This window comes from Melanotaenia boesemani, chromosome 24 (assembly GCF_017639745.1).
Source record: "Melanotaenia boesemani isolate fMelBoe1 chromosome 24, fMelBoe1.pri, whole genome shotgun sequence".
Lineage (NCBI taxonomy): Eukaryota > Metazoa > Chordata > Actinopteri > Atheriniformes > Melanotaeniidae > Melanotaenia > Melanotaenia boesemani.
Genome location: NC_055705.1, coordinates 20,885,512 through 20,912,522, shown reverse-complemented (window position 1 = coordinate 20,912,522; position 27,011 = coordinate 20,885,512). Strand labels below are relative to the sequence as shown.

At 37.8% G+C, this 27,011-nt stretch overlaps 2 protein-coding genes across 7 annotated transcripts in view; both read right to left on the bottom strand.

The window, feature by feature from the left end:
• The window catches only part of mgat5 (alpha-1,6-mannosylglycoprotein 6-beta-N-acetylglucosaminyltransferase), an 81,248-nt gene extending 70,719 nt beyond the window's left edge, over nt 1-10,529 (bottom strand). For 3 of the 5 annotated variants that reach the window (XR_006009451.1, XR_006009452.1, XM_041978498.1), the window contains exon 1: nt 10,357-10,528. The gene's annotated coding sequence lies outside the window, so the exon portion shown is untranslated. Of the gene's footprint in view, nt 1-9,536; nt 9,572-10,356 lie in introns of all 5 variants that reach the window. The other 2 variants (XM_041978497.1, XM_041978496.1) reach the window with 2 other exon arrangements.
• A 5,079-nt stretch (nt 10,530-15,608) lies between these two features.
• Nucleotides 15,609-25,062, bottom strand: clic5a (chloride intracellular channel 5a). Of its 2 annotated transcripts, none has more exons than XM_041978507.1 (6): nt 24,548-25,062; nt 19,056-19,165; nt 16,713-16,838; nt 16,525-16,631; nt 16,233-16,414; nt 15,609-16,151 (listed from the first exon to the last, which is right to left on the bottom strand). In XM_041978507.1, the coding sequence occupies exons 1-6, from the start codon at nt 25,040-25,042 to the stop codon at nt 15,987-15,989; spliced, it is 1,185 nt and encodes a 394-aa protein (XP_041834441.1). In that variant the 5' UTR covers nt 25,043-25,062; the 3' UTR covers nt 15,609-15,986. The 2 variants fall into 2 exon arrangements, with proteins under 2 accessions (XP_041834441.1, XP_041834442.1); XM_041978508.1 differs by lacking the exon at nt 24,548-25,062 and adding an exon at nt 21,015-21,204.
• Between the last annotated feature and the right edge of the window lie 1,949 nt (nt 25,063-27,011).

Sequence of the window (27,011 nt, the reverse complement as noted above, 5' to 3'; positions counted from 1 at the left end):
ATTTATTCCACATCTGTGGTTGCAGCTGAAAATAACTTTCTTTAAATGTAGTTAAAGGTGAGCAGGCCAGAGGAGGTGGAGATTAGTTCCAGTACTTTACTCCTGGTCTAAAAGAAAGAGAATTTGATTGGTCTAAAAGAAGATTTGCCTTGTTGCATAAGCACAAAAAAGAAAAAGAAAAAAATAGGATACGTTCTAGATGTGGTTTAAGCCATCAATTATGGATTTGCTTTGAAAAAGGATCCATTTATTCCTCAATATAAATAGATTTCTGCATGTTAATGTTCAGGTGAGTGCTGAGCTCTGAGGAGGTGGAAACCTCACCTTTCAGATGACATGTTCTACTTACTTTTTTATGATGCATGTATATTTTTAGATCAGTATGGCTTCCACTATGGGATATGTAAACATGAACTGATATAAATCGGACTAATGAAAATATAAAATATTTAAAATGTGCCAAAAATGAGGAATCTGCTGGCTAGGGGTAAGCAACAGACCCCGCGCAGAGTCAAAGCAAGACTTCTACAACAACATCAGAAATAAAATGTCACTACGCCCTGTTGAGATTCTGCAGAGAAAGAAATTTCTACGCCCGAGGTTGTTGCTTGTGAAGAACAACTTCAGGTCTGATGACTGACACTGATGAGGTTTATGGTGCAACATCAAGTCTCAAGTGTGGAAATTACTTGGATGGTTAAAGACAAAAGGAGAACAGAACTAGTCTGTAGAATATTCATAAAAACAGAACTGATACCCCTCCCGCTCTATGAGACATCACTGTGAATCCCTGGATGCTAATTCAGCTAGCTACATCCAACACAAGATAAAAACATGAAGATTTTTTTTATCCAACTACAACACAACTCAGTGAGGACAAAGATCAACATTTACCACCCATTTCAATGCCTGACATTTATGACCTTACTGTGTGGCTGAGAGCAACTATGACACGAAGTTAAACAAGAAAATTAATATCTAATATAAATTACTTTTATTTGGACCAAAGAAAAATTAATCATTTAAAGCTCAACCCAAGAAAAAATGGGCAGAATTTTTCTTTCCACCAAGTTTTAAGGATTTGTTTGGCCCTTTAACAAAATGCTAAAAGTAGGGCTGGCCACGTTAACGCGATAATGTGCCCAGCATAATAATAATTTTTCCCTAAAAGTTCATGCTCACTGGTTCTGAACACAGAGAAACCACATGCAGAGGCTGCATCCATGTCTCTTCCTCCATGTCTGGTCTTTTATTTATTTTTTTTATGTAAATGTGGTTTTATTCTGGTGGATATAAGTTTTAAGAGAAGACAGCAAAGGTAAGACATTTTATGACTATGTTTCACACCCGACCTCCACTGCCTCTGGTTGGCTAACAGTAAAACTGGGATCAGCTGAGCCCCGTCCATACAGGCCTATTCCAGAGGAGTCAGTGCCTCACCAGCCATGAACCCCACCACATGTCACTGATCTCCATCAGCATTCTTTGTTCAGCTGCAGAGAAAATGAAGCTGTCGGCTTGCTCTCTTTTTCTGCCGGCTCCTCTTTTCCACCATCCACCTGTCAGGGCTTCCTACGTTCCTCCCACATAGCCAGGCTTTGTAAGCCTCGCTTGAATTAGCCTCAAGTAGATGCAACGGCTTGAACCTAAATTCAGAGATGGTGTTAGTTCAAGCGAGGCTTTCCCGATACAGCCTGGCTTTCTTTAGCTACGTTCGTAGCTACACCCCTGGTCTTTTAATTGTTTGTTGTCTTAACTGTGTTTGGTGGAGATAGAAATGGTTTTACTGAGCTGTTAGCTGAGATTCTGAACTTTCTGTGGATACCACACATTTAGAGTGTCAGAGTGTTTCAACGATGTGAACAGTTGGACGGCACAAAACTTTCTACAACAGTTCTAAATCTGAAATGATCTTAATCAACCCTCCTCACTTCACCGCCCATACTGAAGACAGCCTCGGTCCTCTCTCTTCTAACATCACCCCCTCTGCCAGAAACCTAGGTGTCATATTTGATTCCAATCTTAATTTTCATCTTCACATCAAAAAAGTCACCCAGTCCTGTTTCCTTCACCTCCGCACCATCAGTAAAATCAAACCTGTCCTCTATCGTCCCGATTTAGAAAGTTATCCATGCTCTTATTTTCTCCAGACTCGACTACTGCAACTCCCTCCTCTCTTGACAATAAATCCCTCTCTCGCCTCTAACTTGTTCAAAACGCAGCGGCTCGGCTTTTCACTGGTTTTAGCAGAAGACAACATATTAGTCCTGTTTTAGCCTCGCTGCACTGGCTCCCTGTACGTTTCAGAATTGATTTTAAAGTTTTACTTTTAAAGCTCGTTTAGGTCTGGCACTCGGCTACATTACTGATTTACTGACACCCTACGAGCCTCCTGCAGCCTTAGATCCTCAGGCAGGTCCCTTTTAGCTGTGCCAGGGTCGAAACTAAAGACCAGAGGTGACCGAGCTTTTTCAAGCCCCTCGACTCTGGAACGACCTGCCTGAGGAGATAAGGCTGGCACCATGAGTATCACCTTTTAAGTCACTTCTTAAAACACACTTTTATCGACTGGCTCTTTTATAACATTTTTATTTACTTTATTTTCAAAATGTACTCGTGCATGTATCTTTTCACTGTTGATTTTATTACCTTACTCTGCTGTGTGCTGTTCAGCACTTTGTAAACCTTGTTTTTAAAAGTGCTATACAAATAAAGATTTATTATTATTTTTATTATAGTTACATTTACAGACCTGATGTCACACCTGTAAAACCGGATGTTAACCTCTTAACTCCTGGTAGCAGAGGGTGCAGGCACAGGAGTTTAAGCTAAACAGTCAAGCTAAGAATGCAAAGTTAGAAAATTTATAGGCCAGAAATTTGGATAATGAACCGCTAAAAGTGTATGGATGGAAGCTATTTAAATTCAGCTTTAAATTCATCCTGCTGACAATGCAAAGAGCCATTTTTCCCTCAGCCAGCTAAATAAAACTCGTTTAGAGCCGCAAATGTTACGAGACCCTTGGAAAATAGACAACTTGTAATTTTAGATAAATATGTACTACATGTTTTGAGAGAAAAACAAAGCTTACAAAAATAAACAATGATATATTGTACATTAAATTGGTTGATTATTTTATAGTCGACATATGACTAATTGACTAATCTTGGGAATCTCCTCCACAATGACACCCTGGTCATTTTTTTAACCCAAAAACATAAAAAGAAATCCGACAATGATGTCTTAATCCATTTGTTTGGAGAGAAAAACTCAGGCAGCCTCAGGGAACCAAGACAAAGCAACGCAAGGGGAAACACGGGGATGAGGTGCGGAAGTTGCGCTGATCCACTGACATAGTTCACACGTAATATTTTATAGAAAGTGACAATATTGAGGGATCTTTACGATTAATTATAGCTTTTAATACTGCGATCAAGTACAACGTTAAATAATAGTGCAAAAACTACATCCACCACATTATTAGATGCATTCCCCCGGGAAAAAACAGGCACAGTGACATTAATTATTAACATTCCTGGAGCTTGTCAATACTAAAAAAAAAAAAAAAAAAACTTGTTTTATGACTTATTTCTAGCCCAGGGCATCACGTGCATTTTGGTTTACAGCACAATGTCACATGCCTACAGCTAGCGATTCTTTCCGTTCTGATCATATTGAACACAGCTTGGCTGACTCAGCAAAGAAATGCAAGAGGACAGGATGCGACACGGATGCTGAATTAGCCGCCGTTAGGGGGTACCAAAGTGCGAAAATCTGCTAAAACTCAGTAGTTCTCCTTTTTTAAAAAAAAAAAACCTACTGATTTGGTCATTCCACAGCATTAAATATGCTGTTGTATTAGAGGTCCTCAGCAGAACATCTGCTCCTGTTAGGATTGTCGCATTCATGCATATCCCACTTTTTCTCAAGATTCAGTTCATAGACATGTTACATCTATGTTTAAAATTTGTTTTTAGGATTATTTTTTCATAAAAAAATACCAACCCACATTTTCAGCCTGAAGGGTATCAATTAGGGCTGCAACTAATGACTATTCTGATGGTCGACTAGTCACCGACTATTAAAACGACTAGTCGACCAATCAGATTATGTATCTCATGATTATTAAATGGATCTTATTTCACTTTCAGCTTTGAAATCTTGCATAAGGTTGTTATGTAAGTGCCTCCTCTTTAAATGTTCAAGCATTGCAGACGTACTTCAATGGTACGCAATGTCCGCTTTACAAATATCACATGTATTTAATTATTTTGGAAGTTTAACGTGAACTTATTTCAGACTTTCGACATCCCCTGCCGCCGTTCCTCTCCCTGATCGGCCGCCATAATTTTCCCCTGGCAGACTTTATTGCGCATGTGCAACTCTCAGCAGAGAAAAGAAAAGACGACGATGTCTCACACTGTAGTTTTTTTCTTTTATAACATCCTCAGCAATCAGCCTTGTTGGATGTGTCATGATCAGACTATGATCAGTTTCTCAACCTTCAGGTGACTTCTGTCACGTTGGTGTGGTCAGATCACGTGACTTTACAAAGGAACAAGGTCACCTGGACCTTTTAACTTCACTCTAAAGTGCAGATTTGAAACTCAGTTTGTTTGACCTTGATAAACCATGTAAAACTGGAGATATGATAGTTTCCTTTGGGATAATACAAAAATCAGACATGGGTATGGAAACAATGCTTTATGTGGTACGTAAAGGCCAAATCAGAAGTATCAGACCTCTAAAATAAAACAAAACTGACCAAGTATAAGGTATTTGTGTGGTTTGTTTAGGAGGTTTCTCTTGTATGAAAGCAAACTTCCTTTTACTAAGCCTAGAAGCTCCAAGGGATTTCTTTCAAATACTGTCTCAAAAACCTGAACTATCAAAGTGAAATTCCTCATTTCAGCCAATATTCCACCTTTCGCAGACCAACACTGTGCTAGTTTGCCTGTTGTCAGGCCAAAGGAGACGTGATTCTGATAATATACCCCTGCTACCATGGAGACCGGCGTGCCTGTGCATCTTAATGGACTTCTTCACATAAGACCCACATCTTAATTATTCATTAGGCCCTCCAGAGAAACAGGCCATGCTGCAGCTTCACCACCTTCCTGGTGTGAATCCAGCTTGTAACCAGATATCAGCGGCCACGATGTGGCTGCAGACGAGCCTCAAAATATTCAAACTGTCAGGGGAACAGAAATCAGCGATCAAGTGTTATTTACAGTCACAAAGAGCTCTTCTGGTGTCTCCAGCATACGTGCATATTCAGATAAATTTCTGAAGATCACATAAAAATATGCAATTCAATAAATCAAAAAGCTTGAAATGGTGGCAGCAAGGGAAGGTGTGAAAATGTACTCTGCAGCGTTTGTGGTTAGGGGAGAGGAGAAAATGAAAAAAATAAATAAAATAAAAAATACACTTCCTGTATGTGATAACTCTTCTGTGAAAGAAGTCGCCGATGCTTCTTTATGGACAAGTGGCACGAAACCACAGGAAGTAAACGTGTAAAACTTCGAAAGTAGATGCACGTCATTTATATGACGCAGGAAAAGCAAACTAAAAACAAACACGCTGTTGATCATCTAACAAAAACTAAGTCACGTCAGTGTCATGTAGCATTGGTCATTTAAAACTTGATAAGTCAGTATCAATTACAATTCATTCATTTTATTCATTTAACACCTCTTAATCAATTAAATTATTCTGTGTTTTTGTTTTTGGTTAATCCAGGATATTTACCATCCTCTTGCAAAAGGCTGTAATTAAATCAGCTTTAATTGCAAAGTCTGTGGTTACTCATTTTATCTGGCTCCACTGCACCTAATAATTATTATATAAAAATACTGCTGGTGCTAAGTCTTAAAAAATAACAATAATAATAATAAAAAAAAGAGGAAATTGCATTATTTAGCTATGAGTGCATGCTGCAGTTCTATTTTTTATATTTGTTTAAATTAAACATGTTTTATAATGTTTTAATTCAAAACAAGACTGAGGTATTTTTTATAATTAGTCACTGCATAACATTCAACTCGATGTGAAAGTGAAACTGTCTGTAATGTAAGCACGCAAAGGGAAATGATATCCACCTTTTTTGTGAGTCATATCAACAGATCTCAAGAATCGAGGTAACAGTTCCTCCTCCCCACTAAATTCTCAGAAACCTGCCATGAATCTGGAGTTTTAAGCCGAACACCTGACCTCCCTGGTAAGGAGCACGGACCCACCTTGAACAGTTAATGCAATCAACTGTTACAGTACGAAGGAGCTTCTCTTCTGCACCGCTGGGAATCAGTGTAATCACTGTCCTCACAAGAGGAACCATCTCAGCTCTTTTGCAACATGATTTACATTTAATTTCTGACCCTTTGTCTGCTTCTCGGTTAACTTTGTGACAGCCTCATTTTTATCCCCCTTTGCTGCTGTTAATTAGATTGTAATGATATTATTTTAAAGTCGTAGCCGTTGGTGCTCAGGCATGGCTGCCTTTAGACTTGTGCTGACATGTCTGACCCACCACAACATGACATGCAATGAAAGGGAGAACAAGACCACCCGCAGCATGACCCGCATGTTGACAACATGCCTGGTGACAAGCGTGGGGTAAGAATTGCAGATGAGGCGCTTAACATTTCCACTTCCTGGCACCACCACATACAAGCTCCGTTGTTACATTAACACGAGACGGCATGCGGGAACAATACGAAGGCAATAAAGTTAAAGAATATATTCAATTCCTTATATAACAGAATTATTTTCAGCTGACAGGGCTATTCTAAAAACTAAAGGGGAGCATTTAAAGGCAAGGAGACGTTGTGTAATTGAATGTGCAGACATGGACACCCTGATAGCAACATGCCTGTAAGGCTCATCACTGATTTCATTAAATCCCTGAACCTCTGCACTTCATGCCTAATTCACAACACTTTGTCTAAAAGCAATCCTAATCCTCACTCTGGCCTTTAGTCTTAATGCAGATCCAAATCCTCTAAAACCCTTTAAAGACATCAGGGGAAGCAAAATATCCAACAAACTCCAGCCAGAAACATGAGACTTATTTGTTGGAAGCTAAGGACGTTTACACTGGTATTTGGATGTAAGCAAATGCCTCCAGCTGCCTCATTTCCATGAAGAAATTGTGAGCTTATACCAAATTATGACCAACAGAAGTTGAAATATAAAGCAGCTTTATGTCAACTTCTGAGAGGAAAATGCAAAATGTAGTAAATAGAAAGGAGAAGTAATGCTGGTTATCCAATAGCCCAAGAAGGAAGTTAGATGGGTATTTTGTTTTTATTTCCCAGCAACAGACCAAGTTTACAGCGATTTATGAAATACACTTACACTTTTCACTAAAAAGGCCTCGTATGTTTGAATCAGGCTTCCTAAAAGTTATATATATGATTTTAGGATAAGATAAAATCCAAAGTACTGTTTCATTATCTTGGTTTATTAATCAAAAAAAGGAATAAAAAGCCATAAAAGTGACCCTCCTGCACTCATATATACTTGCATTAATGATAGTTGCAGTATGACTGGATGAAAGTCACTTTGAATGCTGTGTCCTCGAGGAATTGTCTCCATAACTTTAATAAATAAGGGATGATTCAGTTCCTAATGCTGAAGGAAACAAAGGAGTTGTTGAAGCTCCTTTACTTTAATTTTAGAAAATTCAGCCAGATCTTATCATGGCAGCTGCTTAAGGGGCATTCACAAGAATAATCCAGTGCACTCTCTACCCGAATATGACGGCTGACCAAGAAAAAACAGGAGGAAGAAGAAAACCTGCTTACTGATTTGCTTGGATAAAAAAAAAACAAAAAAAAAAACATGGAAATCCTTCACCTTCAGCTTCCAAGCAGACCAGAGTTCGCTTGTTTGGTTTGCAGCAGAAAGTGAATTCACACATAATAAACTGTACTATCCCTGGAAACGGACCAAGCATGTGCCCTTAGTCAGACTAGAATCTGACTTTTAAAAAACATGTAAACAGACTGATACAGCCGAAATTCTTCTATATCGAATTTTATCCAAAGGTGGATTAGCTGGACTTCCACCATGAAGTTGGAAGTGAAATTACACCTGCCTGGAAACCTTCAACTGGTCACGGGTTGCTCCACAGGTCCCATCCCAGGCTTTGACCTGGCAAAGATTAAACTAGGGTGAATCTTTGGCCATTTTTAAGTCTGAATCGTCAAACCATAAATTCATATGACTGTTCGCTGTCTTTCCAGATTGGGAATATCTGGGATTGTTTATCCTGAGATGAAAGTAGTTCCTGAAGAACAACCGTCTCCAATTTGCTCCTGTTGATGTGCACCACAGTTGCTGCTTTAACTTTCTTGGTTAGGGAGTCATTTATCTTAATCACCAGTTAATCTCATGGTTTATTTGTAGAAAAACTTGGGACAATAACTAAACGTCCAAGTTAAATACATATGAGACACAACTGAGCTGTAAATGTTTACATGTCTAAGGCTGATAACTGATCGGTGAAGCTACTGTACCAACGGCATCAGCATTGATTGGTCAGGACTGAAAATGATTGGTTCATCGCAAGTAACCAATGGAGCTACACCAAGTTTATGCAGTCATGTTTCATGATCGCAAAGCTACTTTGAAAGGTGCCTTTGGTCGATGAAGCAAAGATTCAGGTTAAAATGTGACAAAAAGCCAATTTCATACCTCTCCCCAGCAGTGAGAACACCTCTTCCAGTCTTTGACATCACTTTTAGGAGTCGCCGCTTTTGGGAAAACTATCATTTTTTGGTTTTATGATCAGGATCCAGATTGACTGCACAAATATGAAAAGACAGGTGTCCTTGTGTGTGAATGTGCAGAGAAAACAGGAGCCTTTTAATCACAGCGTGCCTAAATATTCCACTTTCCCGCATGGCATCAATCACAACTCAGTTCTCCCTGGTCCAATCCCTCCACCAGAGCCCACCAATGCAACCCCCCTCACGCCCTCAAACTATTCCTTGCCAGTGAAGCATGCCACCGAAGCAAAGCTTCTTTTCCTCAGGATTTATAATCCCAAAGCTCCAGCAAAAAAAGCAGCTGAAAGAGCTCTTTATAAAGCCGGGGGGCAGTCAGAGGCTCACCTCTGGACGATCGCCACATTCTGTATTAGCCCGTGGCATATGCAGTCGAGGATTGCAAGCAGCGTAGAGGGAATTTTAGAAAAAACTCCACCACAATCATCATTAAAGACATCTGGACTATCACATTTGCAGCCTGCATGATAATAACATGGGACACATCTCATATAATCAAATCACCATGTCACAAGTTGATTACATGAGCTACACATGGACTGCACTGGTGAGTTAAGTGCTTCTGCAATGAGCCAAAGGCAAATTAGAGCCTCTTCTACTCCCTCTTACTAAATTATTCCACCATTAAGGCTTTACTAGTTTTGGCTACCCTCAAAAGGCACAACTGCTTGCAAAAAATTTAAATGAAATAAATTCTGCAACATTTCTTGTGATGCTTTCCAACCAAATTTTTTGCATTAACCTTACCTGCCTGTAGCAGCTAGATGAAACATATGTTAGCCCTGGGAGGGGAAAATGGCTTGTTTAAAGTAGGTGAAATGCCAGGTTACTGTTTCACAGTCTGTTCAAAGTGCTTGAACCACACGAGGAAGTGCAGCTCTGTCATCAGGCAAGGAGAAGGTCGTCTGTCCTGGACACGCTCAAGAATGCAGCTGTAAATGTTAACTACCCCTTTCCCACCATGAACATGTGAAAATAAAGGTGTTAAGAGAGCTTTGGTTGTCTGTGATGAATTATAGAAACTAGCTTAGAGACAGCACCTTGACCGCGACAAGCTGGACCTTCACTTATTCCTGAACAACCTGTTTTATACGTGTTTCCTAAACAAATGAGCTATTCTACCTAAGGCACTCAGCCGTATGCTGAGCTGATTTTTAAAATTAAACAATGGTAGCGTAGTTTAATTTACAAGCTAGCTAAGACGGCCGTCTAATAACAATGGGACCCCCCGGTCGTTGCAGCGATTGACGTCTCGTTTCCCAAACTAGCTGTAAAGAATAAAATAATAATAATATAATAAAAATAAATCAGCTAGCATTACCGTTAGCTATTTTGCTCTGTTACCCACCAGTTTCGCTTCAAGCCCCACCGCCTCACCTATCAGCTAACATCATTTCTGGCTACAGTAGCTTTGCTATGCTGCCTCGGTCGACCGTACATTTGACAACAAAACACGGACCACCGCAATGACAAGTCGCCCACTCCCGAGCACACGTAGCCCTATTTTCTGAACTACGGAGCACAAAACGAGCGTCACAGGGGTAACAGTGGCACGACCGGGGCTTACCTTTTTTCTAAATGCACCGTCGGGAAGTCCAAAGTGATGCTATAGAGTAGCGGTAAGACTGGAAACATCGGAGAAACCGTAGAAGACGTCGCTGTGTTGAGCAGACTGTGAAGATGAGATTCCAGGCAGCGCACGAGCCCCTGTCTTCGCTCAGCCCACAACCCAACTGACACACTTAGGGACCACCTGCGTGTTAACAGCCAGCAGAAAACGTACAATTTAAACTATATATATATATATATATATATATGTATGTATATAGTAACCAATGTTATGATGGTGTAGGGGTACCCAAGTCCAGTCCCTGAGAGCTACTATCCTGCAAATTTTAGATATAATCCCTTCTCCAACAACCAGATGGCTGAATTCCCTCGTCCGCGTGTCATCTAGCTCTGCAGAGGCCTGGTTAGGAGCCACGACTTTGATTCAGGTGTGTGAGAGAAGGGTTGCATCTAAAAGTTGCACAATAGTAGTTGGACTTAGGCACCCTGTAATAGGGGTTATTATCAAGGATTTTTTATTTATTTATTTATTTATTTTTGTAATCCTTTACACTTAGACAAGTACTACAAAAATGTACAACAAAACTAAGTTGTGTTTTTATTAATCCAGTTTTTCTACATTACTGGAGTGGGGCCATTTATGCCACCTCATTCCTACCACACCCTACAATTATAAGTTGACCTTTCGCCCTTCCAGTTCATGGAACCATATAAAGCCACACAAGCTGAATGATATACTTCTAAAACGGTGCACTTGCACAATAACGTTATGAACAGTATTATGTACATGTCCTCCTTTTGTTTCCATTTAAACTGCATATAGCCTCTTGTGCTGTCATGATTAAAATAATTTGAATTTTTGGTGCTGGACTTTTACTTGTATTCAAACTTCACATTTATAGTACCTAATCACACGAAAAACCAAATTTTATTAGTTATGATGTTGACGTTTTTCACAGAAAAGGGAGACATTTTGGAGTACGGTCCCTAAGCGTGTTCCTTGCCTCACACACAAATGCAGGCTTTGTGTTTACTGCCATCTGCTGGCCGACATGCGCTATAACCGCGTACACGAATCCCTGAAGGTTATTTCAAGCTATTGTCCACATTAAATTGCTTTTCTCCTTCCATTCACTCTGTGTATTTTGTGATTAGGCTACAAAAACAGATGTGAATACATTGAAGCAATTTATTATTCCACCAGAGAAAATTAATTATCAGTACAAAAAAATTTAGAGTGGTTGAGCTTGTGTAAGTTACAAATACTGCAAGCAAAAAGTATAGAAACGAGAAAATTTTATTTTTTATTTTTTTCAATTGATCTTGAAAGATTAATTAGTGATTATTCCAAGAGCCACATTCAGCGAGTCAGAGCAGTGAAAAATATCAACAAAATAATCCATAAATGACGAAAAGTCCACATTTATTTGTTTATTTATTTAAATTTGGTGCAAAGACGTAAAAATACATTATCAAGATGTTTACATTTAATGAGCTATCTTTTAATGAAACATGATGAATAACCTAAAATTTCTTGAGAAAAATAAGCACAGTTTCAACAATATTTTGTCTCAGTTACAGATTCACATTATTCTTTATTCTATTTTATTTCTTATTTTAATTATTTACATATTTTATTTTTATGTTTATTTTTGCAGCCTTTTGTTTATTTATATTTAATATTCATATATATATGTAATATATACTTTATTAAATTGATCAGTTTGATATATTTTTAAAATAATTTTATTAACTTTATATGCATTAAATATAATTTATATTTCATTACATACATTATATTTCTATTTATATAACCTTTTAAAAACTTTTTTGTTTTATATATTTTATTTAATATTCAAATTAAATGTTTTATATATTTTAAATATAAAATATATGTTTAGACTTTTTAAACAATCAAATAGATTTTTTTTGTTTTTATTCAAAATGTTTATTAAGTTAATCAAATTTATATATTTAAATAATTTTAACAATGTAATATTCTAAACTTTTATTTTATAGATTTTTTATTTGATTATATAAATTTTTTTTTCTATTAATCATTTATTTCTATAAAAACTTTATTAAACTTATTTAATTTTATTCCATTTTTTATTACAGTATATGTAAATATTTTATTTATGTTACATAAACATTTATTACAACTTACAGATAGATTCATCAACAAAATCACAAATCTTTTCAGAAAAGGAATCAGGAACTAAAACATACAGTGTTTTACATGATGATTAGAGTAACTTCTCAAGATCTACAAGTTATTTTAAATGTATATACGTGTACATTTCCACATGCATTTTCTCATGTGCCCCCTGTTAAGTAGTACCAAGATGTAGGTGTACCCCTGTTGGACAAATACTTCAGTAAAACAATGAGAGGGAAACCCAGTTTTTATTAGAACTTATGCATGGTAACTCGAACACCCACTCTCTACTCTTGAACATGAATACACTGCATTCATCCATCAGCAGAGCAGTTTCCAGAGAAAAACCACAACCCCTCAAGCTCCGTTTCTGAGAAAATAGGTTTATTATCCAAATAAGCAAAATAGTATACACAGTAGGTTCATGGTTCTAATCATCTGAGAGAATACAGTCAATGATAATTTACAGACATTTAGGTTATATAATCATCACACACAGCAAATTCACATCCTTGTAGCATTTAAAAACATACTTAACTGTACAGTAAGAAAGAGCTGAAGGTAAAAGTGAGTTTGATTCTCACTAAGGCACTCAGAGACATGCACAACCATCTGTGTGCACCGACTAAATCATGAGAGAACACAACATGTGGAGGAACTTAGTTAATATAGGTGCTTTCTCCTCTCGGTCAGGAAACGTGTCTTTTGACTTCACGTTGATTTAACAGATTGAGCCTATGGTTTCATCTCCAAAATAAAGATGCTTGTTAAAATAAGACTGACCTTTTCTAGAATATGGACTGTAAACTGTTGTAGATGGCTTTGAAAAATTTATCCTATACTCAGAATTTTAAATATCTGATTGATCTTTGACTAATTAGAAGATGGAAGGGGATATAATGTCCCAACAGTCTACAAAGATGTCTATTAACCAGTAGGATACTAACTACTTTGGCGGCAACACATTTTTTTTCCAACAATGTCGATAGAGAACAGGTAAAATAATCAAACCTGCTTTATGCATCAAAGTATTGCATTTACTTACATCAAAGCAGCTCTGAACAGGAATCTGCTCTCATTGACATGATTTTAAATTTTTCCTCTATTTTGACACGTTTGACTTTCTGCTAACATCAGCACTGGGAAATCTTATCTTTTTCTAAAACACATTAGACAGAAATATAACCATGTTTCCAAAATCCTGTATCCAACTGAACTTAAACTTGAACTTAACTCCATCAACATATATGATAATAACACATTTAAAAGCTATTTAAACAAGGCCATGTTCACCAATCTGTTCAAAATGGTGTAGCTGTTTTAGATGAGGAGACCAACTGATGTAGTTTTCAGTGTTTTCAACAGATGACAGGTCTGAAGTGCAGACAGAGAAGTTAAGAGCCTGGATTCTTCCACAGGTGGAGAATGTGGTTTAGCATCGCTGAAATAAGCAGCACCTGCCCTGAAAAAGGGTTTGACTCAAAATTCTAAATGCAGCGGCAAACTGTGGTCACTAACAACAGATATCAGAGGTACTCCAGAGCCTATGCAGTGATTTGTGTTCAATATAGTCCCACCTGAGGATTCTATCATATTTTCATACTGCAAATTTACATCAATGTTATGAGAAAGTCTGCTAGACTTGCACGACAGGTCTCAGCCCGACTACATTAATTATTGTGAGAATCCAACTTTTGAAAGCGTAAAAATCAAGCATGGTTTTAGTGCTGTGTGGGGCAGGGAGTCCATGGCTTTTCAGTATTTGCATGAATATGGTCCCCAGTGAAAATAGGTTGGGAACCACTGTGCTAGATGATTGTTTGTTTGTATGTTTTAAGCATTACAGAGCCCTGATCCTGTCCCCAATGGCCACATATTTAAAAGAGGGTTGAAAAAGAGTAGCTTTCTTTTCAAGCCATCTGTCATGATGTTATGCAGCTGAACAGCAACACTTACTTAATTTGCTTAGCTGCAGCAAGCTAGCTATTTAAGCTGACTTCATGAGCTAAAGCTGTTTGAAGCTAAAACCATTTTGTTTTTTGTATTTCTATAATTAGTTTTAAAACAAAATAGCCATATAAACATTTAAGGACTACTTAACTGTCACATTCTTTAAACGATAGCATGTAAAAGCACTGAAACTGCATCTCAGGCAAAAACGAAATTGTGCTTACATTATAAGCTAACTTTATAAGCTAAAGCTATTTGATAACTTTGTTTTTGCCTGTATTTATTTGATTTATTTTAAAGACGAAAATACCCAGATATACTTTTAAGGACTACTTAATTGTCATTTTCTTTAAATCAAATGTAAAAGAAGTACAACTGCATCTCTCTGGGAGCAGCAAAATTATGCTAACATCATGAGCTAACTTTCTAAGCTAAAGCTATTTAAAAATGTTGAATTTCATTGTATTCATTTGATTTATTTTAAAACAAATGTAAGCTAAAGCTGTTTTACAATAATATACACAGATAAACATTTATGGACCATTTAATTGTCAGATAATTTAAATTATGTGATGCAAAAGGACTAAAACTGCATCTGGCTAAGGCTAAATTATGCTAATGTTATAAGCTAACGTTTAAAGCTATTATAAGCTAAAGCTTTTTGAAAACCATAATTGTCCTGGGTTGATTTGCTTTGCTTTATAAAGAAAAATACCCAGATAAACTTGTATTGGACCATTTAAATTGTCACATACTTTAAATGATGGCATGCTAGAGAACTTAAACTGCATCCAGCTCTAGCTAAATTATGCTAACATTATATGCAAACTTTAGAATTTAAGTTTATAAGTTACAGCTGTTTGAAAATCACAATTGTCCTACATTAATTTAAATTGTTTTAAAAACAAAAATGCACAGATAAACATTTAAGGACTATTTAATTGGTAAATGGTGGCATGCTAAAGGACTGAAACTGCATCTCTCTGGCAATAGCTAAAAGTTAGGTTGAGACTGCTTCTTAGTTTTGATAAAAGCTCTTGATTAGGTACTCAGCTAGACAGCAGGTAAACATTTAAATATTTGTTGTGATATTTGCTGTTAAGGCAGATAAACAAAGTGACTTCATTCTTATTTTTTTTCTAAAAAAACAAGAAGACTACTTATAAATGTTAAAGAAGTAGCTCAGGCTTAGCTTGCCCATTAAGCTGATTAGACAGATGTTGCTCTGAGTTTTTCCACATTATTTTTTGAAAAAAATACAGAAATATAATCATCATAACCAAATAATTTTCAAGACATATTCATATGCTAGAGAACTTTTTGTCATATTCAGCTGCACAGCACCATAAAAAAAAAAGCGACGAATCATTTTTAACACCAATCTTCTCTGAGACATAAAGACTTTTTTTTTTTTAGCACATTAGCGTTAAAAATGACACATCATGCACTTCAAACGTATGATTGATATGGTAAATTTAAAAAGAACAACAGAACTAGTAGTGCTTATTGCCATGACACATTCATTTTCCAAGCCTTTTAGCTACGTCCTTGTAGGCCAGTTCAATTTCCACCTCAGCCGCACATGTATTGATGAACTCCTCTCGGTTGTAGGCATTGCCAAGATATCGCCACAGCCCTCTGAAGTCAGATGGGATGTCATAGTTTCTGTACTTCTTTGCAACAAGCTGTCAAAAACAAGTAAACTGTCAAAGCCAAATTCCAAGATCAAATGAAATAAACTGAGAGAAGCCTAAAAAGCTTGCTACCTTGACAACATGAAGTTTGGGAAGAAGGTTGCAGTCAGCCAGCGTCAGTTCGTCTCCGTCTAGGTATTTGCGGTTAGATACACCATCACCGCTGTGGCGTCCTGTCTGAACCTCCTCAGGGAGCGGACTCATCAGGTATTCATCCAGCTTAGCCAGGGCTTTGTTCAGACTTTGCTCCAATGCTGAAACACAAGATGAAGGTAAAGAAATAATTAGACCATGACAGGTTCTGTTAGAAACCAGGATTAATACTGAATTTTTTGAGGAAATATTTTGAACTCATTGTTTTCACCTCGATTTTTATCTGGTCTTGTGTTTTTGACATAAGCGGAGAACTTGGCAAATATGTCATTTCCTGCCGTGTTGGATTCACGGTTCTTTGCTGCAAGTTTGGGGTACCTGAAAAACAGGATATTAACAGTGTCAGGATTTTCTCAAATCCCCTTTATGGTTATATGTGTTTGTGTGGGTGAGGCTTACTTTGGTGGAGCCAGCATCTCCTCCAGGTATTCCTCTATTTTGTTGACATCTGTGAGAACCTCCCCCTGGAAGGTGAGGAAAGGAGGGTGTGTCCCTGGAGCCAGGTTGTGGAGATCGGCTGGTTTCCTAATCAGAAATCAATAATTTAACAAGACCCTCCAGGATTATATTTAAAATAAATGTTATGGCTGATGTAACAGTTTACAGTGAACCAGTGATTTGATGTTGGGGCAATACTTAATAGTACTACTAATATATTGTTAGCCTCATAGCATGATTGCCTCTGTCATCTTTTGGCTAAATTGTGATATCCGTCTATCTGTACTCTCCTAATATTGCTGATTTACTGTGCCTCATTACCTATAAAACCTTAAAAATATGACTCAAGCAATGAGGCTAATGATGTTGCAGTTTCCAAATGTGAACCTCAAAGAATTTGTTTATTTTCCTCTGTACACTATGCAAAGAAACATTAAGAGCCAAAATAGAATTTAATGCTCCCAGCTTTTTGTATTTAACATTTTTCTGCTTATCAGAGCCCGTCCTTGGCATAGGCAACATAGGCAGCTGCCTAGGGTGCCACATGCTGGCATATTTTTAAAAATATAAAAAGAATAAACTATAGCAAAAAAAGAAAATAGAAAAAAAGAGCCCCCACTGATGAACTTTCCCTGTGTTCTGTCTTGAAAATAAAACATGAATGGAAATATGAACAGTATCCCTGACCTACAACTGACTCCTTGTGGAGAAATGAACAAGATACTGTTGGATCCATTTGATTTGAGTCAATGTGTTGGAACAGGAAAACAACAAGAAACCTGCAGGATGACTACCCTCAGGCCACAGCACACACAGTTTCTGGACACCCAATGATAGAAGTCACACAGGAAGTGATGATTCGTCGGCGAATCAGTGGATTACAGTGCATCAAGCTCCACCCTTTAATCTCAGATCAGTAAGATTTGGACCTCAACAGAAGGATCCCAAAAGAGTAGGATGGCTCGAATCGAGTAATCTGGCACCCTTGGCAGTTTTTGTTTGTGGAAACACAAAAGAAATGCGTACTGACCCCTATTGAGCAGGACCTACGGGTGGAAAAAAGCTTTAGAAACTATGTGCAATTTGCTGAGCAGATATTTACAATAACATACAAACTCTTTGTCTGCATAGCATCTGTGATAAAGTGGTGACACCGGGATGGGCAGTCTTTCCTCAACACCTGATGAAACAGCATTGCTACTAATTGAAGAAATCCATCAACAATCTACCAATCACCACCTCAACCTCGGAACAAAGAAGACAGGAAGGTTGCATGTTCTACATGGAAAAGTTGGAGGAACCAGCACCAGCCAATCCTACTTGCTAGGTGGGACCCCAGCGAGTTAAAGGAGAAGCTAGCACAAGCTAGATGATGGGATGAAATCAGATTCTTTAAGCTTTTGTGTCTTACCTTAAGGTGTTAAACTAAGAGAGAAGTGGATTCAATTTATTTGGAGTTCTATCTAATATACCAAAGAGAAAAGCCGTTCCATAACTCTGAGTTTTGCCACTAAATTGATTATAAATCGCTTCACACTACTACAATTCCTGCATTTGGTTAACCATGATAAAATTATGCAGAGCGGTATATTCCTCTGGGATAGATGGCTATCTCGCAGGGCAATGACTCCTCTCTCCTCCCACTCTCAAATTTAACCCCAAAATAAGCAAAACTGTAGGGTTAACATTATTCTGGCAATTCATCTGGGAGACACAATCAGGAGGAAAGGGCAGAATTTCTCTCGGGTTTTATCTCAAGCACAACTCATCCCGCCAGGGAAAAACCTTAAGCAGTTCCACCAGCAACTGCAAACCATCTATTTCACCAGGCTGTGTCGAGGGAGCAGACTTTTTTTTGGGAAGAGAGAGGTGGCAGTTCCTCGGTTGCTGGCTCTCTAGGGGAATGTCTCTTCCCTGGACAGAAACTCATTGAGACTCATACTGTAAATCCATGATTATAGCATTCAGTAAGTGCGAGTTTGCAGCCCTTATTATTATTTAGTTGCTGTTTGTTCTTGCCAAGATGTGTAGATGTGTAAGGCATAAGGAGATATGCAGATTTGGGAGAGACTGAGGAAGTGTTGAGACTGGACTGTGGTTAGAGCTCATTAGTATTCATAAAAATCCACTCACTCGATTAGGAAGGACTTGAATGAGTCAAGCCCTTAAGAGATTTTTCATTGGAAAAAACTTTCTAATTTATTACATTTTTAGAAAAACTTGTTATTGGAGAATCATGAACCACTGGAACGGGACTTTAAACTGTACATTCACCACTACAGTTATCCCTGCAGGTATATATACCTCTTTAGGTCAACAGTAGTGACATTGAAGACTACTCCTTTAAGCCACAGGATCATGAAGAGACGCTGGGAGAAGGGACAGTTTCCAATGCTTTCCCCATCGCTGCCAGCCTGTAAACACACACACAAACATAGTGAGACACTAATACTGAACAGAAATAGCTTGAGTCTAAGGTCTGAGTACAAAACCGCCTGTGTAAATGATTAGTAATGCAACAAGTATTGATAGGGACTCCCATATGTGTCGTATATACTGATAGAAACAGTGGAAATCTAACGTACACGATTCTTGCAACAACTATTAATTATGAGCTGATGAAGATTATTATAAAGGACAAGAAGAGGAAAAGTTATTTTAGTTTATAGGTTAGGTCTCTGTACAAACAGTAGAATAAATGTGTGTGTATCTGTGCATGCACGCATGTTTGAATGTGTGCAAAGCTGCAACCGGACACTGTAATGAGACACCAAGTCTAACATGAATAATCCACACTGCTTCCATTAGCTGCTTCGCTGCCCATATGAACCGCTGGTTCATTCACTGTCGCAATGTGTGTCAGCTATAGAAATCATATAACCCTCTGCCCTTCCATGTCAAGGTTACACTCTCACTTTTCCTTAAATATATATCCTACATTTCTTTTTCTAGTTTTAAAGTCTAAAAATTAAAACACATCCATATTTCTTTACATCTTTTGTTTATTCAGTATCACTTGTTATCTAGTTAGCAAAACTATCATGTTACATTATCACAAAGAACAGTTATTACAAGACAGTTGCACAAGAACTAAAGGCACATGTAACAGTATTACACAGCCAACATACAGAATCATCAACAAAGAAAAATTACATTGTAAATGCTACAAAACATAGCAATATGCTAGTTAGCTTGGATGTGCAGAAAAAGTAGGGGCATGGAAAATAACTAGCATGGTTCTGTGCTACATTTAAACCCAGAAATCAATTGTTTTTACTTCCCTGTAGATAAAAAGGTTAGATCAGTGTTTTTAAATCTATACTTTGCTACAGATTTTTATGTAACTAGAAGATAATGTTTTGCAATAAGCTTGAAATGCTAATATTGCAAGCATGGTCAGTGCTCTGTACTAGTGGTGTGTTGCATCTAAATTCCCTGTATGAAAAATAAACTAGATCGCCACTTGAAGTTGGATTTCTGACTCAGTGAGAAAAACCCCACAAGTAGCACAACTGTCGGTTTGTGTCTGATTATACTGATCACACAAATATAACTGCCTGTGCTACAGTGTTTGTATGTGCAAAATAGAAGCTAATGTTCTGCTGTGAGCTTGAAATGCTAATATTGCTAGCATGGTCAGTTTGCATCATAGCTTGTAGCTTAATGGAAAATAGCACTTAGGTGGCAAAGACTTTAGGAAGCCCTTGGATCAGGTCAGGAACTATTCCAACACATAATCCCCATAATCCAAGACACTCTTGGTTTTATTAATTGGTTTTAACGGTAAAATGGTTTTATTGTCAATCAGTGGTAGTTATTTTTTCTCTGTTTTTGAATTTTTTAATCTGTTTTGGTACAAGCAGACATAACCATAATCAAATATCATTACCATGTAAAAGATGAAAACCTTTAAAGCTGCTGCTTTCAATACAGAAAGGACCCCAGTAATAATTCAGTGGTAGAGAGAAAGAGAGTGATTGTCAATGCACGTGGGTGTCAGGTTAACAAATGGAAAATCAGCACCCAACAACAACAACATGGCATGCACACGCTTAAAGGAGCCACCCTAAACAAAACTGCTGGTTACTTTTTTTGGTTATAAAGTGTACTTATTTCATTTGAGATTCATGAATTTAACAACTATTTTATGCAATAAGCTGGGTGTTATTGTCTAACTTGTGCAGGAATTGATTTAGAGACAAGAATTAATAGAGTCAGCCTGAACATGTACACACACCAACATACACACAGGAAAAACCCCACCTTGACAAATAGCTCAATATCAGGGTCCTTGTCCTCCTCAGCTGCAGTATCCGTCATGGTCAAGAAAAATTAACCTTACTTCAGTGTTTTTCTTTTTTGTGTGTGTTTTGTGTCTCGGCTTGTGTTTGTGAGCCTTCTCAGCTTGCAGCAAATTCTACTCCAGGTCTATTCGATGCAGTCCCATAGCAGCTCTGTCAGAGTGTCAGCTGAGGACGACCGTGACATGGAGAGACTGTGTGTGTGTGTGTCCAGGGTATGTGTGTGAGGGGGTTCAATTTGTACCCAGGGCCTCAGCTATGAGGCGTGACTGTGTTAGGCAAAAATAACCCTCTTCGGTGGGGCAGGGCAGGGGTGTCAGGATAAGCAGTAATGTAATGGAAAGGGAATGGGCAGAGCATGTTATCCAAGGGTGATCTGCATTTCCCACCTCGTACAGCTGAACTGGTCACAAGCTGGTGACTTTGAATCATGAAGAATCATTGTCACCTTCTAAGACTCATCCGTACCCATAAGTCCCATGCTGTCTAGACTCTGCACACAACTCGCCTTTAATGCAGCTACAGGATGATGTTATATTTGATGTTTATTGGCTGCTTGGTTAAACAAACATGACACAACTTAAGTGTTCACACATCTCTCAAATTTCATCTAAATCTTTAAAGATTTAAAATTATAGAGCTAGGATGGGGTTGTAAGCTTTGTAACTTCTATCTCAGGTTTTGAAACTGTAACAAGTACAGGAACAAATAGAATCTATGAGTATAGATTAATTCTACAAGTCTGAAAATACAAGTAAAAATTATTTGTACCATATCTTTTACACACCTACTCAAGAACCAATCAATTTTTCTAATCCCAAACCAATCACAGAGAGAGGAGGGCAGAAGTCCACAACCCAACTTCACGTCATATGGAAAAGTACCACTACAAATAAATCATTAACCAATAATGTAATTGTGTTCTGTTAACTTGCCAGTTGTAAATGTTAATGAGAGTTTGGGGCTTTTTGATTGTGTCATTTTCTTTTTTTCTTTTTATATGTGCCAAGTTACAAAGCCCTCTCTGAAGCAGGTTTCTGACTCCTGGTGAAAACGTCCAGTTACAGACTACAAACTCATGCACTCACTCAAATTTTGTCAATGGCTGTGGTATGAATAAAGCAGCATGCATTTACAGAACAGTGCAGCAGCAAGTTAATCAAACTGTTTTAGAGAATTAAAATATGTCTATAAATCTGTATTGTAAATTATCTCCATCCTTGCTGGTCCACAGCATTATATCCAAGCTTCCTTTCAGTAGCTGAACACAGGCAGGGAAGCAGTGAGTGTGCTGTGTGTGAGGCTTTATTTGTCGCATTTAATTTAATTTGTCCAAAGTTTTGGATATGGCATTGATAGTTTAAGAATAGAAATCCCCAGGGTGAACACTGCTTGAGTTTGATCATTGATTATTTGTCTCGTATTGCAGTCTAGAAGCCTTTTAACAATTTGATGATTAATTTAATGGATGTCCTGCTTTAGATGCAATCTCTTGGGGGGCATAGCTCAGTGGGTAGAGTGGTTGTCTTGTAGCCTGAGGGTTGCCAGTTCGATCGTCGACCTGTCAAGCTCATGTCGAAGTATCCCTGAGCAAGACACCGAACCCCAAATTGCACCCAATGGGTCGTGGTTAGCGCCTTGCATGGCAGCTTCCACCATCAGTGTGTGAATGTTGTTGGAAAAATTAGAAGACCGGGCTGTAAAATTTACAAATAATCTAAGAATATGGATGAAAATGATTCCAAGGGGAAAGACGTTCTTTGCAAAGGGCAGGTAAAGATTATGGCCAGTAAATTAGCAGACTATGGCCCCTAAAGCAGCAAAATCTCTGTATTGCTTATTTTCTGTCTTAAAATGTAAAACAATGCTAATACGTCATGATTATCTCTTAAAACTATACAGAAATTGCAAATCTGTGCATTTGAGGATTTGCCCTCTCACAGATTTAACTTTGCAAAAACACCCATTGATCAACAGAAATGTGAGAGCTAGCTTAGTCTGGAACAGTATCTGGAAATGTTAGCTTGACCACATTGTTTATCATCAATAAATATGTCACTGTGGACAGATTGAAGTTTGTAAGGCTTTATATAGTTTTTCACAATCCAATGAATACCAGCTGCAGTTTTGCCTCCTGTTTACATGCGTATCCAATAATGTTGCATAACACATTGGCAAGTTAGCTGTGAGCAAGAAACCCATCTAGACTCTAATTAAAGATAAACAAACAATGGTTTATGATTTTTTTTTCTTTCTGTTGCAGATGTTTTTGTTGTGATTGTGATTCATGTGTTCTGAATGATGAGCTTTGTTTTTGTTACAGATACTGCAGGACGTTTTCTGTTTCCTTACAGCTGTAGCAGCTGGTTGTCTGGTTTTCTGTTTAAATTGAACAGTTGATGCTGTTGCTTTCCATCTGGTGTGTATTTGTCTCCTTTTTCTTCTTTTCGCTCTTTTCGTCTTCGGTTTACTCTCACCTGTCTTTTGGCCGCACCATTAGGTCCAGCATTCATATGTAAATTCAACGATTACAAATTTAAAAATAAAGAATAATATTTATGAAGAGGGAGCCATGTGGATACATGCCAGACCAACACTTTGTTTGCTATGATCCTGGACAGGACATGGTAAAAAAAAAAAGACAGATTTACTTATCTGTGTGTTTTTAACGATATATTAAGAAAACTTTATAAAAATGCAATGTGTTAAAATCAAAGGTATCAAAGATCTACTAAGTTGTTCAATTTAGGCTGTTCGACATAAAAATAGTTTGGAACTTCTCGGTTTGCCTCGAAGCTGTAAACAATAGACTTTGATCTCTGTAACTGCACGGCCTCTGGTTATATTGCTATAATTCATGTGGTTGTAATTTTAAGGTATAAAATTTATGACCTTCTATTCTGTAGCTGGACTTTGGAGTGGAATCTGTCGATTATGTAATAATTTTGCTTCCGGGTGCTTTTGTTATCAGATAGCTTGTTACAGTCTATTGAAAGCGTTTCAGGACAGTGAATTAGTCACTGAACTTGTAAGTATGATAGACAGGCACACAAACTCATATTCACATTTCTCTGTGAAAGGAACCCCCCCCCCCCCCCCCCAACTATTCCAGTCTGAGTCAGAACATTCTTGTCAGCACAACTAACTTATATTTAGAACCACCCCTGCCCCCCCCTCTCACTTCCCCAACACACAAACACAGAAATGACTAAGCATGATGGCACAATGATGAAGGTTGCCTGGACAATGGGAGGTAAAGTCCAGCTATAGTTAGATTTAGAGTTATTATTTTCCATGTGACGAACGAAGCGGTATACATAACAGATAGATAGACATTCAATGTGACTGCGTGCACACATTCAGGGAGATCCAGTGACCTTGTACACTTGTTCATATCCTGCTGATATGACTTTAATTATGACTGAGGTTTATGGCTGCAATTTAGTTGAAAAGGTTTGTCAGTTTAAATAAACTTTGTGTGCGATTCCTCCTTACCTTAACATAAAGTGCAATCTTAAATTCTTCTCCTTGCTTCTCCTTAGAGGCTGACGAAGAGGAAGATGAAGAAGAAGATGAAGAGGATTTGCGTGATGAGTTCTTCCTGTCCACCTCCACCTCTACCTCTGAATATTCTGTGTCCCAATTCAGATCTTTGGTCATCACCATCACCTCTTCATTTTCTTCTCTCTCATCCTTCCTGCTATGTGCCTTCATCTCTTCTTTCTCTTGGTCCTCAGAATCTGAAGAAGATGAGGAGGATGAAGAAGAAGAAGAAGAAGAGGATGAACTGCTTCGCCTCTCCTCTGCAGGAAGATATGGTGGCGGCAGAGAAGGGGGATCAGGTATTCCTTCTATGCCAGGTCCTATGTTCTCATACTGCATAGGAAGATGTGCAGGCTCTTCGTACGCCGCCTCATAGGGCATTTCATATATGTTTGAAGAATCATTCTCATAAGGGTTTTCATAGACGTTCTCCTTAGAAGGATCCATCCTGGGTGAGAAAGTCAAGCTGAGTGTGTCAGGGTAAACGGGAGAGTGATTGTAATGCCAAGAGTGGCTATCTTATCAAAGTGCACCACAGGACTTTGGACTCTGATGGCTAAAAAGCCATCCCAAGGAAAGACAGCAGTGATTCATTAAGAAAAATACAACTGAAATATATGGCATTTTATTGCTCTTGAAGGGAGATGAGACACTATAGCTGCATTCCATTCTATATGGAAGGTTTGATAACAGGACCTCACACCCCTTCTCTATGCTCAGGGAATGTCAGTTAACCAGACTTCCTTTTAGCAAAATTCCTGTTTTTGTTACATCCTGCAATATTTCCAGGGCAAACAGCACTCTCCCTATTATGTCACTCACTCACCTGAGATATGTTTTACTTCTGCTGCAATAAATTTAAAACAGAAAGCTAACACTAACAGTTCCATAACTAAGCTGGCCAAACAAATATAAGCTCGGTTAGCTCAGTTCAACAGCTAAGCTAACCAAACCAATGTAAGCTTGGCTAGCGTAGTTCAACAGCTAAGCTAGCCAAACCAATGTAAGCTTGGTTAGCTCAGTTCAATAGCTAAGCTAACCAAACCTTCAGCATGTGAAGTTTGGCTAGCTTAGTTCAGTGGCTAAGCTATTTCGGCTAAAATTCCTTCAGAAAATTTAAAGAAAACTGGAGCAGACAATAATTTAAACAGCTAAACTATCAAAACCGGAGTGACCTTGGTAAAATTAGGTCAACAGGTTAGCTATTAGTGTTAGTTTTACTAGCTTAGTTCAACAACTAAGCCAGCCAAATCAGTGTTAGCTTAGCTTGCTAATAGGATACTTTTAATGTTAGCAATAGGCTGTTTTTGTTCAGAATATTAGAGAATTTTTCAGAGTTTTTAACTTTGAGGTAACTTCTCATCTGCTTAATAATAATGATCTGTGCGACAGGTAGCAAGGATTAAACAAACCTGGGAAAAGGGAAAATGGTTAGCATTCTGATTAGTTCAAGCAATGCTACAATTGTTAAGATTAATCTGCTAGTGTATCATATAAGTTTTAGTGTGCATTTTAAAACTAATTAATACTGATAATGAAAGAATTTTCTTCGGAAAATGTGTTTTTGAAACTTGTCTGTCATCTGCCATCATACTGTCATTTCCTATTTTAAAGTTGTGCAAAAGAAGAGCCAATCTTGGAGTATGTTTTGTTTGAAAACTCCATTTACTGCCCCAAATTTCGCTTTCTGGAATAAAGCTCATGTCAGTCTCTACAATGTTGCTAAACCAGTTTAGATGTGGAAAAAAAATGTTTTTGACTGTTTTTATGTGATCAACATATCACAGTAATGAAGCTTCACAAATAAACCACATTACATCCTCACCATCAAACAGGGAAAATAACAAACATACTACAATTAGAATAACTTATCTAAAGATAACTGCTTGTGTGACTTGCGTTCATGTGATGAAATATTTTTGGTTTTGTACAGTCATCGACTTCTTCCGGTAATAATTGTCTTGATGATGACAAGTTGTCACAGTGAAAAGAAAATTTAAAAGTGGAGACAATTTCAGTTTTTGTGGAAAAACTGAGGAATGAGCAGTAGAAAGAGAAGGAAAAACTTTAAGAAGAAAAACTGGTAAATGCAAAAATAATCTGAACAATGTATTTGTCCTCAATATTGTTGACAAACAGTGTGCAAAACCACTAGATTAGAAAGTTTACGAGTTGTTTTGCTGCACAGCACAATAACTGTCGTCACTTGCTTTTCTAAAAGAGATATCTCATGATGTGTGCAACTGTTTGGTTCCATGGTTGAGATGCATTGCATTGGCGATGGTCATGCATTTCTAATCTACTTGAACAATATGAGAAAGGGTTATTCTTCCCACCAAAAGTCACCTGACTTATCTTCCCATGATTTTCAGAGATAAAGCACCTCTCTGTGAAGGCCCTTCTCAACATTTCCCAC